Source organism: Jaculus jaculus, chromosome 5 (assembly GCF_020740685.1).
Source record: "Jaculus jaculus isolate mJacJac1 chromosome 5, mJacJac1.mat.Y.cur, whole genome shotgun sequence".
Lineage (NCBI taxonomy): Eukaryota > Metazoa > Chordata > Mammalia > Rodentia > Dipodidae > Jaculus > Jaculus jaculus.
This window is the reverse complement of record NC_059106.1, coordinates 128,223,085-128,236,669: the sequence shown is the minus strand read 5'-3', so window position 1 is coordinate 128,236,669 and position 13,585 is coordinate 128,223,085. Positions and strand designations below refer to the sequence as shown.

Below are 13,585 nucleotides of genomic sequence, written 5' to 3'. Positions count from 1 at the left end.
GGCCCTGCAATAGGACTCAGGAAGCCTTTCAGAGAAGAGCTTTTTCCTTCCATGGTTTCAGGGCAACATACAGGCTCACTGCAGAGGCTACAGTTTGGGTATGGGGAGAGGGTCAACAGAACCTTCTATATCTGTTTTGTTTTTTTCTTCAAAAGATTGCCTCATCACATATTCACTGAGTCAAGCTCTTCTGTAATCTTTCTGTCCCTACCCCTCTCAGTTGGAACCTCATATCTGGAGGTTAAAGTGAGATACAGATCTAGAGGAAGTTGAGAATATTCCTAGGTCTTGAACTGCGAGTTTAAATAACTGTGTAACAGTTCCTTCTGTCTTTTGTGTGAAGATTTTTAGCAGGAAAAGAAACCAGCTTTTCCTGTGATAAAGACAAGAAACCCATATTTTGAAAATTATATTATACGTTTGTGTTTTTCTTATATTTCCAGGAAAGCCCACCCAAAACAGATGGATAGAAGGGAACAGGGTACAAGGGGAAGGCGGTGTAGATTGGTCATGGTGGGAAAGTAAATGTAAAATCACTGGCCAGGGCAGTTAGAGCAATACCACTTATCAGAGGTTTTCTTCCTAACACAGACTGGGTAAAGTAGACATGTGTAAACATACAGTGGAATTTCCCTAAATGAAATGTCTCCTAAAGTGTCCTGATTTTCAAAGCACTAATTTGTAGTTTCATTCATAAGCTAATCAGTGGCATGTAAATATTCTTGCTAAATTACAGATTCCATTGCTGTGATACAGCTTGGACAAGATTCTGTTGTAGTAACTTGCTGGAGTTATTAGTTGAATGTGAAGGTAGTCTCTTTATCATCTACTTTTGAGTGGAGGATTGAAAAGTGACAAAATAATTTGATTTGACACAGTGTAAGAGTCTTATTTTCAAACTTATAATTAGTGTACGTATTTTTTTCTTCCTTGACTGAGGAGATACAGAGAGAAGGCTGAAAGTGAGCTTGAGTGGTGAGCACTTTGGAAGAATAGTCTGAAAAAAATCAAACTATGCGTTTTATATTTAATTGATTAAAAAGAGAAACATCACCAGGTTCAAGTCTTTTTAGGCATTTATAGAACATTGACTTTCCCCCTATATTCTCATGTACGTATTTTTTTTCTGGACCCAAATTATACAGCAAAGTCACGGGGAAAAACACATCATCAGGTTCTTGGTGCTATAACTTCAACAATAAATCATTGTAGCACAAGTAAAAGATAATAGAGCTAATTCCTGGGATTTTTCCCCTTCATAAGGCCAGTTGCCCTGCATTCATAGACCACTTTCCTATATTAGCAAGCGGGATACTATTTCTTATCATGAGTAAGCTTCCATGTATTCTGTAATAGGGAGGGATTTATTCATATTGAGGCTCCACTTTCACAAGTGCCAGGTTTTGAACTGTCTAACAGTCTCATTTGAACTTGTCCAAGTGTGTTCACAATGAGACCAAGAATGAACTGGAGAAGATGCTGAAGTGTAACGAGGAGCATCCTGCTTATCTTGCAAGTGATGAGATTACAACAGTCCGGAAGAACCTGGAATCTCGAGGAGTCGAAGTAGACCCAAGCTTGGTAAGAAATGTCATAAAAAGAAAGCAAGTTGTAAGACAGTGGGGCTTGGTGACCACCTGCGAGGTAGAGGGAAGAGGATCAAGAGTTGATGTTCATGAGTTATATTTTAAGTTGAGAGGCTAGGACCTTGTCTCTGCTTCTCGAATCAGTACTTTCTGCAGTACATTACGAATCTGATGCTTTGCTTGGATAAGTGCATAGTGTTACCTTAATCATGTACACATTTCCTAAGTAAAAACTTAGTCATTTTAGTTGTATGAAGGATAGAACCTTTATTCTCAGTGTTGCTTTTAATTTTTTTTTGTAAATAGAACAATTAATATGTAGAAAACTGAATTTATTTAGACTAATTCAGAAGGTTTTTTTCAGGTGTGTATGTTGTGCATGTGTGTTTGTGGGGGGGGCACACATGTGTACAAACGCCACCTGGGTGCACATGTATGTGGAGGCCAAATTCAACAATGGGTGTCTTTTCACTTTTTTTTTTTGAGACAGGGTCTCTCCCTGAAATTAGAGCTTACCACTCAGCTAGACTAGCTAGCCAGTAAGCCCTACAGACCCTCCTTTCTCCACCTCAGGCACATGCCACCACTACCAGCTTTGCTGTGGGTGCTGGAGATCTGAACTCGGGTTCTTAGCTCACACAGCACACACTTTTCCCACTGAGCCATCTCCCCAGCTCCATTTCAGCAGTTCTTGCAAAAGGGATGAAACCCACACCTCTCTCTGCTCCATGTCACACAGTTACAGATTGCAAAGCAGAATTGTGGTTTAAATGTGGCTTAGTTATATGCATAGATACTTGCATATTTTATAGTTAAATGTAACTCAGATACAGATAGATTTAGAAGAAAAGTGGATTTTGGAATTTTATTGAATTAGATAATAACTGTGGGTTCTATTTCATTTTGCTCATTCCGGACAAATCTGAGAATAAAGATAACCTACCCTTCTGGCCACATCCTCACTCACCTTCATCATTGCCTTCATTGTTACTTTTTTGTAGCAGATTTTCAAAAACACTTTGTAGACCTGTGATTTCTGCTCCTTAGAAAGTAGAGTATGTAGAACTTCAGAAGCTTATTTTAATGTTAGTTTAGGTGATACCCAATTAGAAAAATCTAGTGGCGAAAATAATCAGATAAGTTTCTGAGCAGCCTTGTTTCTATACATAAGAAATGAGTATACTAATTATACAGTCCACCTGAGTCCAAACCAGTTTTTTAAAAAGCGTAAGAGTCAAAGTGTTTAAGCTTCACATTGTTCATAAATTGAACATGACTTCTTGCTGGACATAGATTTAATTTGTCCACATGAGTCCTAGCTCTCATTAACAAAATGTTATACAAGTTAAACATCCCTAAATTGAAATGTGAAAACTACAGTACTCTAAAATCAGGAAATTTCCTACAACTTGTCACAGGAGGAAAATTTTTCACCTGACCTGTGACTGGTTGCAGTAAAACATGCAGGCACATTAAAAATATTGTATAAAATTTCCTTCAGGTGGTTTATGTAAGGTATATAAAATGTAAGTCAGTTGTATTTCCCATTCCCAAGATGTCGTCTTATATACAAGTAAATATTTTAAAAATACCCATCTGACCAGATATTCTAAATGCAAGCCGGGCGCGGTGGCGCACGCCTTTAATCCCAGCACTTGGGAGGCAGAGGTAGGAGGATCGCCATGAGTTCGAGGCCACCCTGAGACTACAGAGTTAATTCCAGGTCAGCCTGGACCAGAGTGAGACCCTACCTCGAAAAACAAAAAAATAAATAAATAAATAAACTAAATGCAAAGCATTTTGATCCCATGCATTTTGGTTAGGAGATACTCACCTGAATGCAGTTTGAGACTTTTACATGTTACAATACTTAGGCCCATGCACTAGAAGGATTTTCTGTGTATAGTGGAAGGCAAGCCATTATGTAGTTCTCTTTTAAGCTAGATAGGGATTGAATGTACATCTTGGTTACTTTCTGTGGACAATATCATTTTTTAGATGAAATTGCATTTATGAAGCTAACTAGGAAAAGCACTCTAGGACTATGACAAGAATATGTATGTCAGGAGATGTGAACTCTTATTTTATTATATTACCAGTGTTGTAGTCGGCCTCTCATTGCAGGAACAAACACCCAGCCAGAAGCATCTTATGGGAGGAAAGGATTTATTTCTGACCTCCACGTGCACCTGCACTCACACCCATGCACAAATGCACTCACACCTCATACATACAGAAATGCAAAATAAGTGCAGATTTTGAAGTATATAAACGTCTAAGTTTACATAGTCTTGAAAAAGATTTTAAGTAGATTAAAAGGTTGTAGAATAAGAACATTGCTGCTGTCTTTAATTAACTTTTTTTTAAGTAAATTTTGTTGTAGTTAACTACTTTTCATTGCCAGGACAAAGTACCCAATCAAAAGCAGCTGATGGGAAGAACATTTTTAATTTTGGCTCACAATCTTGAGGGGAAGCTTCATGTTGGCAGGGAAAGCCTGGCATGAGCAGAGGCTAGACATATCTCTGCCATAGCAGGTGGAAAACAGCCACAGGAGAGTGAGCCAGACTCTTCACAAAGAGGAACTGGCTATACCCCTAAGCCCAACCCCAACAACGTGCCCCCACCAGCAAGGCTCTACCCCCCCTCCCAGTTATCAGCAGCTGGGGACCAAGCATTCAGAACGCATAAGTCCATGGGGACATCTATTGTCGATGTGAAGAGTATACAATGACGCGTTGGTTTTTGTTTTCATTTAACATTTTAGATTAAAGACACTTGGCATCAAGTTTATAGAAGACATTTCTTAAAAACAGCTCTAAACCATTGTAACCTTTGTCGAAGAGGTTTTTATTACTACCAAAGGCATTTTGTAGATTCTGAGGTAAGGTTTCATAAAACAAAATGGACATATTTTTAAAGATGTTTAAAAGTAGTGTTAATTTTAAGCCCTTAGATCACCTGAGGGAAAAGTATATGTAATGTAAGAAAAACAACCTCTTATCATTGCAGAGATACTTATCACCTTAGAAGTAACTGCATTTTCCATGTATGTTATCATCAGTGTATATGAATTTGACAAATCATATAAAAAGAAGTAGTCGTAGGATTTCCCAGATTTGGAACTAACTATAAACATTTTTATGTTTTTATATACACAGGGAAGGTGTGTTAGTATATATAGCATAACAGAACAGCTTTTGTTATGCATTTTTCATATATCAATTCTTCATAACATGAAAATCTCACTTTAAAGAAATGATTCTTGAAACTTAAAAGTTCTTACAATGGACATAATTTGTCATACTTGACAAAGGAGCCCCTAGGTGGCAGCAAACTGACACACTTGGAGCACTTTTTTTTGTAAGCAAAAATGCCTTTAATTATTCTTTGAAAATGTTTGTTAATTATTGTTATGAAATTGAAACCTCCAAATGCTTTTCTATTTTTTTAATTTTTTCAGAAACTTAAAAGAAATTTTTATTTAAATGTGCCTAGGTGAAAGTATCCATTTCTTATATAACTTTAATTGTAGCAAAGTGTTTCTTTCATCTACAGCTCAGTTCTAAAAATAGCTTAAATGTACATTTAAGAAAACAGATCAACTGAAGGGCATATTAAGATAAACAGGGTTGTTAACAAAACCCAAATACAAAATATATACTGTATTTGACATAATTAAATTCCCTAACTTCCAAGTTCCTTTGCTTTGCCATTGGAATTATACCAGGCTATGTAGGTGTGGGATAGATGGACCCCCAAATCATGCAATCATGAAGATGTGCAGAAAGGATCCTATAGCTTACATAGTAGGAACATATGCATTGGGTAAACCTCAGTATTTTTATTAATGCTTAAGAAATAAGTTATCTGTGTTTGATCATTGTTTTCATTTGTAAATTCTCATCTGGTAATCTTGGAACAGCTGGAATGCAATGATGTGGTCTTGTTTTGGCGAATACAGCGCATGCTGGCTATCACTGCCAACACTCTCAGGCAGCAGCTTACAAACACTGAAGGTAAGCCACATTCTGATTTTCACTTTTTAAAAACATTTATTTAAATTTATTTATTTGAGAGAGAGAGAAAATGGGCACATCAGGGCCTTCAGCTACTGCAGATGAATTCCAGACACATGTGCTCCTTTGTGCGCCTAGCTTATGTGGATCCTGGGGAATCAAACCTGGATCCTTTGGCTTTGCAGGCAAGTGCCTTAACCGTTAAGCCATCTCTCCAGCCTCTGATTTTGACATTTGATTAGAGGATGTCAGTATACTTTAAAATAGGCTTAGTAGAGAAACTGTGAAGTATTTGCCTTTAAATTTTTTTGTTTGTTTGTTTGTTTTGTGGTGTGGGTTTTTTTTGGTTTTTTGAGATAGGGTCTCACTCTAGCCCAGGCTGACCTGGAATTCACTCTGTATTCTCAGGGTGGACTCAAACTCCTGGCAATCCCCCTACCCCTGCCTCCCAAGTGCTGGGATTAAAGGTGTGCGCCATCACTCCTGGCTTAAATTTTAGAAAGAAAGAGAGAAAGAAAGAAAGAGAGAGAGAGAGGGGGGGGGGAGGGAGAGAGAGAGAGAGAGAGAGAAAGAAAGAAAGAAAGAAAGAAAGAAAGAAAGAAAGAAAGAAAGAAAGAAAGAAAGAAAAGAAAGAAAGAAAAGAAGGGAGGGAGGAAGGGAGGAAAGAGGAAGGGAGGGAGGGAAAGAGGGAGGGAAGGAAGGAAACCATACGTCCCACTTTCATTTCACAAAAATTTTAAAAGTGATGGCTTCTAAGCATTAGTCTTTAGGAAAATCTATACTTCCATCACAGTACTATGGCTGAAGAAGTGTCACTCTGAGACTATGCATAAGACTCATGCTGCAAGTTCTAGAGAGAAATTCTCTCAGGAATGTAGAAATAGGATTTGAAGCATAGAACTAACATGATGGTAAAAATAACTTATTCTCCATATATATTAATTTTATCATTTTCTATGAATTCATAAAAAATAGTGCTTTTCAAACTTTGTATTTACTTTGAACAGTTAGGCGTTTAGAGAAAAATGTTAAAGAGGTATTGGAAGATTTTGCTGAAGATGGTGAGAAGAAGATCAAACTGCTCACCGGCAAGCGAGTTCAGCTGGCCGAAGACCTCAGTAAGTAACTCGGCCTGTTCCCCTCCCAGTCCCATTGTCTGTTCTATGTGAAGAAAACGTAACAGTTGTCTACAAAGAACTTTTTTTTCTGAAATGTTAGGCTATAATGGTGCCCTAAAGTCCCATGACTTCCAAATACCTTACTTTGTATTTCTAGGAATAAGGATTTTTCTTCTAGCAACTACTAAAATCATTTTAACATCTAATATGGTACTGGATTTAGTTTTTAGGCTTCAGTCATCTTTCCTTCATTGCCCCAGTATTCTCTCTCCATACAACAAAATGCTCCAGGCTTATTCTGTAACCAGCTTCCTTTTCTTTAAGGAATGAAATTTGAAAATCAAGGTCTGAGAACTATATCAGCTCATTGTTAGTGAAATACCACAGTTCCTAGGCCTTCTCAGTGGGAAGGGTTAGGTGGGTTTGTGCGTTTCTGTGTGGATGCACACACGCAAGTACATGTTCCTAATATGTGCATATATTGAAAACCATAAACTGTTCCTGACTCTTCTGGTTTGACATAATTAAATGTCCCAAGTTTCCCCTTTTTCTGACACTGTCAAAACCTGGCTTCTGGCATCCCTGACACATTTATTCTGTCACTCTTCTTACTATGTAGCCACATTACTGTCCCCTTTATTGCAAAAAAAAAATGTTATTTCACCCGGCTTGGACTCTTGTTTTTATTTTGGCATGTGCACATGTGTGGGGGTGTGGATGCATGTTTGTGCAGGTATATGCATGTGGATGCAGAGATGTTCTTCTCTGTCACTCTTCCGTTTATTTCCTGAGGCAAGTTCTCTCACCTGAACTTGGCTCACTGATTTGGCTAGTCTAACTGCCCACTTGCAATAGGGATCCCCTGTCTCACTTCCTAATGCCAGGATGGCAGGCAGGCCACTGTGCCCATCCGGCATTTACGTGGAGTCTCGCAGTCCAAGCTTTGGTCCTCATGCTTGTGCAGCAAATGGTTCATCCACTGATCCATCTTCCCAGGTCCCAAGTTGGACTCGGAATCTCACCAGCCACCAGCACCCCCACCCCCACCCCGTCCAGTGCCTCACCCTGTGCTTGTTCTCTCTTCACCTTGCCACCTCTGACCTCCTGTTGTAGGCTGCTCTCCTCTTGGAGACATTGTCACCGAGCTCACACTCTGACCTGTGTGTCAGCCATCGACCAATCTCATTCTTCTGCCCCCTCCCTTCCTCTCCACCTGCAACCAGGCCAGGCTTCTGTTCTGTATAAACACCGTCTGTATCCTGCTTATATTCCAACACCCTACACAGATCCAGATTACAGGTCCAGGCTGCCAACATCCTGTGAGCTTTGGTCAGTCTTTAGTACCTATGGCAGACTACTCACTGGCTTTCCTGTTCTTTCTCCACCCACAGCCTTGCTTGTCACTCCCAGTCACTGTGTTGCTTTTTTTTGGCATGATATTTGGGTCTTGAAGGCTCATAGGTTCCTAGCTTTTAGACTGGACTGTATGCTAAGGTTGGCTTAGATCCTTGAGAACCCGAGGAAGTCAGTGAAGCAAGTAGTGCTGTTGTCTGCCCTACCTGTACAAGTTTCTTTCCTGCCCTTTATTCAACTGTTTCCTTTCACTGTACTTGTATTTGCGTTTTCTGACTGGTAAGAGAAAACAAAAGATGAGTATAACGAAGTGTCTCAAATTTGAAGTTTCTAAGCTGAGTTTCTAGTAGAATGTTCTGTTTTTATACCTGTGCCAAGCAGTGTTTCCCCTCTTGCCATCCACGTCCTCTCACCCTACTTTGTCTCCTGATTGTCAAAAGGAGTGTGGTTGCTTTCCCTTGTCATGCTGTCTGCATTCTCTTTGAATCTGTCTCAGCGTAACTTTAGCTTTTCCGCTCAGCTCTGGCAGTATAGTGGAATTTGCTGACAGCCCTGTGCTGCCTTTTGCCGGCAGTGTGTACTTAGGGAGTCCTTGAGGCTGTAGCTTCCTTACTTGTGAAACCAGTGTCATCATGTTGATTTTTGGGAAGTCTATTTGACAAGCATTTGGAAATCCCTGGTCCATAATTTCATGCTTCATTAGCATTGTTATAGCCATTGTCACAATGTATACAATTCTTTTTATCCTTCAGAACATTTTTAAGTGGCTAGAAAAACACGTTTTTGCAGTCCTCTAATAGAGCCTGTATAATCCTGTTAACTCTACACTTCCAAAATGGTTATTTAAAGAAAGTATATTACTAATTCAAACATGTGCACTTTTGAAAGCCAGTCCTGTGGTGGTTTTCCTAACAAAGTAGTTATATGCCTCTCTTGAAATAACTTGTGACTTTCATGCAAATACAGTTGTGGTTTTAATGTACCAGGTAATATTCTTAGAAGCAAAGGTTCCAGTGACTCAGACTCATCAGTCACACTAACGGAGATCGGCCATGACTTGGTCCTACAGAAAGGTCTTGAAAGGACTTTTTCCTTCGGTCTAATGCTTGGGAATGTGGTCATGGGGGCTTGCAGCCAGTCAGCTTCCAAAGTGTACCAGTCACCATCAGATAAAGGCAAAAAATGTTTCCAATGAGGCAACCAGAAATTTAACTAGAATTTCAAAATAGTAGTGTTGTGTAAAGATATTAAAATTTTGATAGACATTTTTCCCCTCGTGATCATTCATTACATGTGGACATTTCGCTAAATAGTTGGGCATTAAAGTGAGTACACAGGAAGTAATACATTGCTCTCACACTCTAGAGAAGATATACATACTGTCAAAGTGAGAGCCATGAAACTAAGGCTAGGGAATGTGAAGCAATGTGAAAAAGACCACTTCATGTCTCAGGAGACTCACTGAAAGAGGAGTAACTCAAGAAGCCAGGACTCTTGGAAGACACAGTGGACTCCATAACTGGAACAGGAATGAGCCTGGAGCACCTCTGGGTGATGAAAAGTAAAGAAGTGTTTGAAGAATGAATGGTAAAAATCATCTGGCATGTTAATAGGCCTCTTAAGGCTCTGGCCAAACCTGGGACACTTGACACATCATAATAATGACAGTAACAAATCTCAACTTATTGAGTGAAATAAGAATCCACGAATTGGTCATTATATAAATATGAATAAAATCAGTGATGAGGAATACAATGCTTATCTAACCATGCAGAATATCTTCACACAAAATGCCTACTAACTAAAAGAGCAAAAGGTAACCTTATAGTAGAGAAGCCTGGGCAGTCACCACTTTAGTCATGTAGTCTAGGTGATGCTGTTAGTGATAATTCAAACCAAGTGTTACCTTTGCAAAACTCATTGATAAGAACCTGGGGTCAGTTCTGGGACATTCCTGCTACAGGAGTATAACTTCAGTTGTCACGGCACCAGACCAAACCAATGAGAACAGCATCTGCAGCATAACCAGCCTGTAGCCCAATGTGGCCTTGAAAGACTCTGAGACACAGAGCCACCTGCAGCCTCTGGTTCTGTTGTTTGTCTAGAGGATGTCACCGGGGGAATCAGAGCAGTGATCTGAGTAATCTTTGGCAGGCATACAAGCTAGTTCTTAGCTTTGATTACTATTGGCATATGTGGGCTGGAGAAGATGGCATAGCAGTTAAGATGTTTGCCTGCAAAGCCAAAGAACCCCGGTTTGATTCCCCAGTACCCACGTAAACCAGATGAACAAGGAGGCACATGCATCTGGAGTTCATTTGCTATGGCTGGAGGCCCTAGTGTGCCCATTCTCTCTCTCTACCTCTCTCCCTCCCTCCCTCTTTCTCTCTCAAATAAATAAATAAAATACATTTTTTTTTAAATTGGGATATGTATCTGTTTGCAGTTAACAGTAGAATATTTGACTATGATGGAGCCTGCTATCAGTAAATGCTTTGGAAAAATATGTTCCTTGAACTAATATCATAGCTTTTCTATAAGTCTGAGGCTTTTTCAGAAGAAAAGGAAAAAGAAGGTTTATGTACTTATAGCTAATAATGAACCAAGTTCATGTGAAAATAGAGAACATGAAACGTGCAGATGTGATCTCTGAAGATGTCAAAAGACTGAGCACCTTGGGACAGATGAATGAGATGTGTATCATCCTTCTACCATGAGTCCTTGTCTACAGAATCTGTACTCACCTAGAACCTCCAGTTTGTAGATAGGCCCATGGAGAACTTCAGGGGAATGTTAGGATTTTGTAGTAAGAGTAGCTTCAAAGATTTTACAGTAGCTAAACACAGTATCACCTGTGAAAACATCTGTTTGGATGCCCAATGTAATTTTTTCATAATGTGCCCAGCCTATGGATTAATACAGATCAGTGACTTTTTTGGAGTGACAAACATTCCTTACATTATGTTTGATTTTATGACTGTCATCTTATAAAACAAGACTGCTAACATTTCATGGGTTTTTGTTTTGTCTGTTCTTTGTTTTCCCACCTTGGAAACTGAGTATCTGGACATTGTTTCATCAGATGATGAAATTCTTTGAACTCTTACTCACTAAAGCCCAAGTTACATTCTTCCTTCCCTGTATATGCAGCCTCACTGCTAACCAGGTGTTTAACAGGCATTAGCAGTCATTTGAATGGCTTTTTCTAAGACAAGAAAGGATTCTTTGCCTTCATATTGTTACAATAAATTCCATTTGTTTGTTGAAAATTAAAATTGTTTATGAATGTGAGTTAATATTTGAATACTTGTCAAGAGCCAGAAAAAAATGCTTTGAATAAATTCTTATTTGTGCCGGGCGTGGTGGCGCACACCTTTAATCCCAGCACTTGGGAGGCAGAGGTAGGAGGATCACCAGGAGTTCAAAGCCACCCTGAGGCTAGATAGTGAATTCCAGGTCAGCCTGAGCTAGAGTGAGGCCCTACCTTGAAAAAAAAATTTATTTGAGTGTCTTCCATAGCCTTATGAAATAGATACAGTTATTTTTCTCATTTTGCAGATGAAGAGATGGGGCTCGGAAAACACCCAGGTAGTATGTGGTAAAGCCCAGCTTTAATCCCAAGTCTTTTAGTCACTGTGCCAAGCTAACTGGGGAAGAAGACCCAGGCCTCTGGAACATATAGTTACACTAGGAAATGTCCACAGTAGCGTGTTGGTGAGACGGCACATGTTGGTGATTGAGACCATCATCTTCAGGACTATCTGGTGTGCTCACAACACTCAGAGTTTGGGAAGCTCAGCTTGCATACTGCATGAAAACCTTGAAAGAACATCTGGTTAAAGGAACTTTCCAATTCACTCTGTAGCCAAGAATACCGTGAACTTCTGATCCTCCTGCCTCCATCTCCCAATGTTGAGATTACAGGCACATCCCACCACACCCAGTTTATTCAGTGCTCAAACCCAAGGCTTTGTGCGTGCTACACAAGCATTCTACCAACTGAGCCACATTCCCAGTCCTAAAATTTAGTTTTTTAGTGAAGTTGTATTCCTACCTGAGTCCTAAAGTCTGGTCATAAAGTTGAATCCTAATGCCTACCTGTGAGAGACAAAATCTTCAACTGACCTTTAACTGACTACTATTATGAGTTTAGGTTCTTATTGAGCAAGATTGAGACTATCAGAATGTTTTCTAGCAACTTTCTAAGCATTCCTTCATATTTACCAATCAAATATGTAAGCAGTAATAAACTCCTTAATGTGGTTACCATGGTATAAGCTTATTGTAATGGTGTAGTTTGATATCCTTAGTGTTAAAGGCCGTATAACTGAACAGGCAGGTAATTTAGAATTTTGCAATATCCTCAACTTTCCCCCACCCCCAATTAATTTGTGAGCGAGATGGCAACAGCTGGCCTTTTTAGCAGAGCTCGGAGGGATTAGAGAGAGGAGGCGGCGGCAGCGTGCTCGGCCTCTTGCCTCTGTTGACTGCTCTTTATTGTGTAATGCCTGAGCATCTCCCAGACAGCAAGCATTGTTACTGGAAACTTAAGTTTGTTTCTCTTGAGAGTGGACAATGCTATCGGGCTCCTCTTTGTGTTTCTTCACGTTCCTGATCTCCTCTGATCCGCCATACTTACCCATTTTCTTCATAATTAGAGAGGAGCATGGATTCAGCCTCTGTGTCCTAGAGATTCAGTCATGACTAAAGCTTAGATGCATAGGCTGCTGATGGAAGTTGCTACTCAGCAACAAAAGACACGTTTTCAGTAAAAGCCTTGCTCTTCATAGATAATACTACCTAATGGCAGAAAACAGATGCATTAATTTTGAAATTGTGACCAAAAAAGGCATCAGCTGCAGAGTGATGTAAGATGCCGTGTTCAAAGCTAAGAGCTAAAATGAACCAAAGTGGCTTCAGTCTAAGCAGACCCTTCCACTGATACCACTGTACTCTACAGCACAGTTCTGAGAACTTCCTAGTGCATCTGAAGACTTGAATAAAGAAGCAGGTAAAACATAGCTAAATAGAGTCATAGTTGCCCAGAATAACTATATCTTCATGTGTTTAGAAAGGAAAAATGTCAGGTTACCCTGGACTATAATTTCTCTTGATTATTTTACATTTCTAAGCTTATCCCATTCCTGCTGGATATGAGTCATTAGTAATGGTAGTAGTCTGAAGAGGTGTGGCCTTAAAAATCATCTCACAAAGATTATTGTACTCAGAATTTAGAACTCCATGAAGGAAAAGTTAAATGATTCTTCCCATCTCCCACCATCACTTACCCACCTGCCTCTGAACACTCAAGATTTATTCCTGTTCACAATTTGTAATCTCATTAATTGAAGATAAAATTGCTAGTATCATTTTTGTAGTGTGTGATAAAGTGATTATCAAAGAGTTGTTAAGCTATATGAACTCTTCATAAACTGTGTTCATTTTGTTTCTCTAACCTAACCAAAGAAATTAATTTTAAAGGGATTTAAAGAAGATGGCATTGAGTTGT

The 13,585-nt window shown here is 39.4% G+C and overlaps 1 protein-coding gene across 4 annotated transcripts in view; it reads left to right on the top strand.

The window, feature by feature from the left end:
• Positions 1-13,585, top strand: part of Opa1 (OPA1 mitochondrial dynamin like GTPase) — a 79,855-nt gene that overhangs the window by 49,403 nt on the left and 16,867 nt on the right. For all 4 annotated transcript variants that reach the window (XM_004654249.2, XM_004654254.3, XM_004654250.2 and 1 more), the window contains 4 exons: positions 1,441-1,581; positions 4,354-4,470; positions 5,512-5,605; positions 6,613-6,723. In XM_004654249.2, the coding sequence (XP_004654306.1) occupies positions 1,441-1,581; positions 4,354-4,470; positions 5,512-5,605; positions 6,613-6,723 (463 nt within the window). The remainder of the gene's footprint in view (positions 1-1,440; positions 1,582-4,353; positions 4,471-5,511; positions 5,606-6,612; positions 6,724-13,585) is intronic.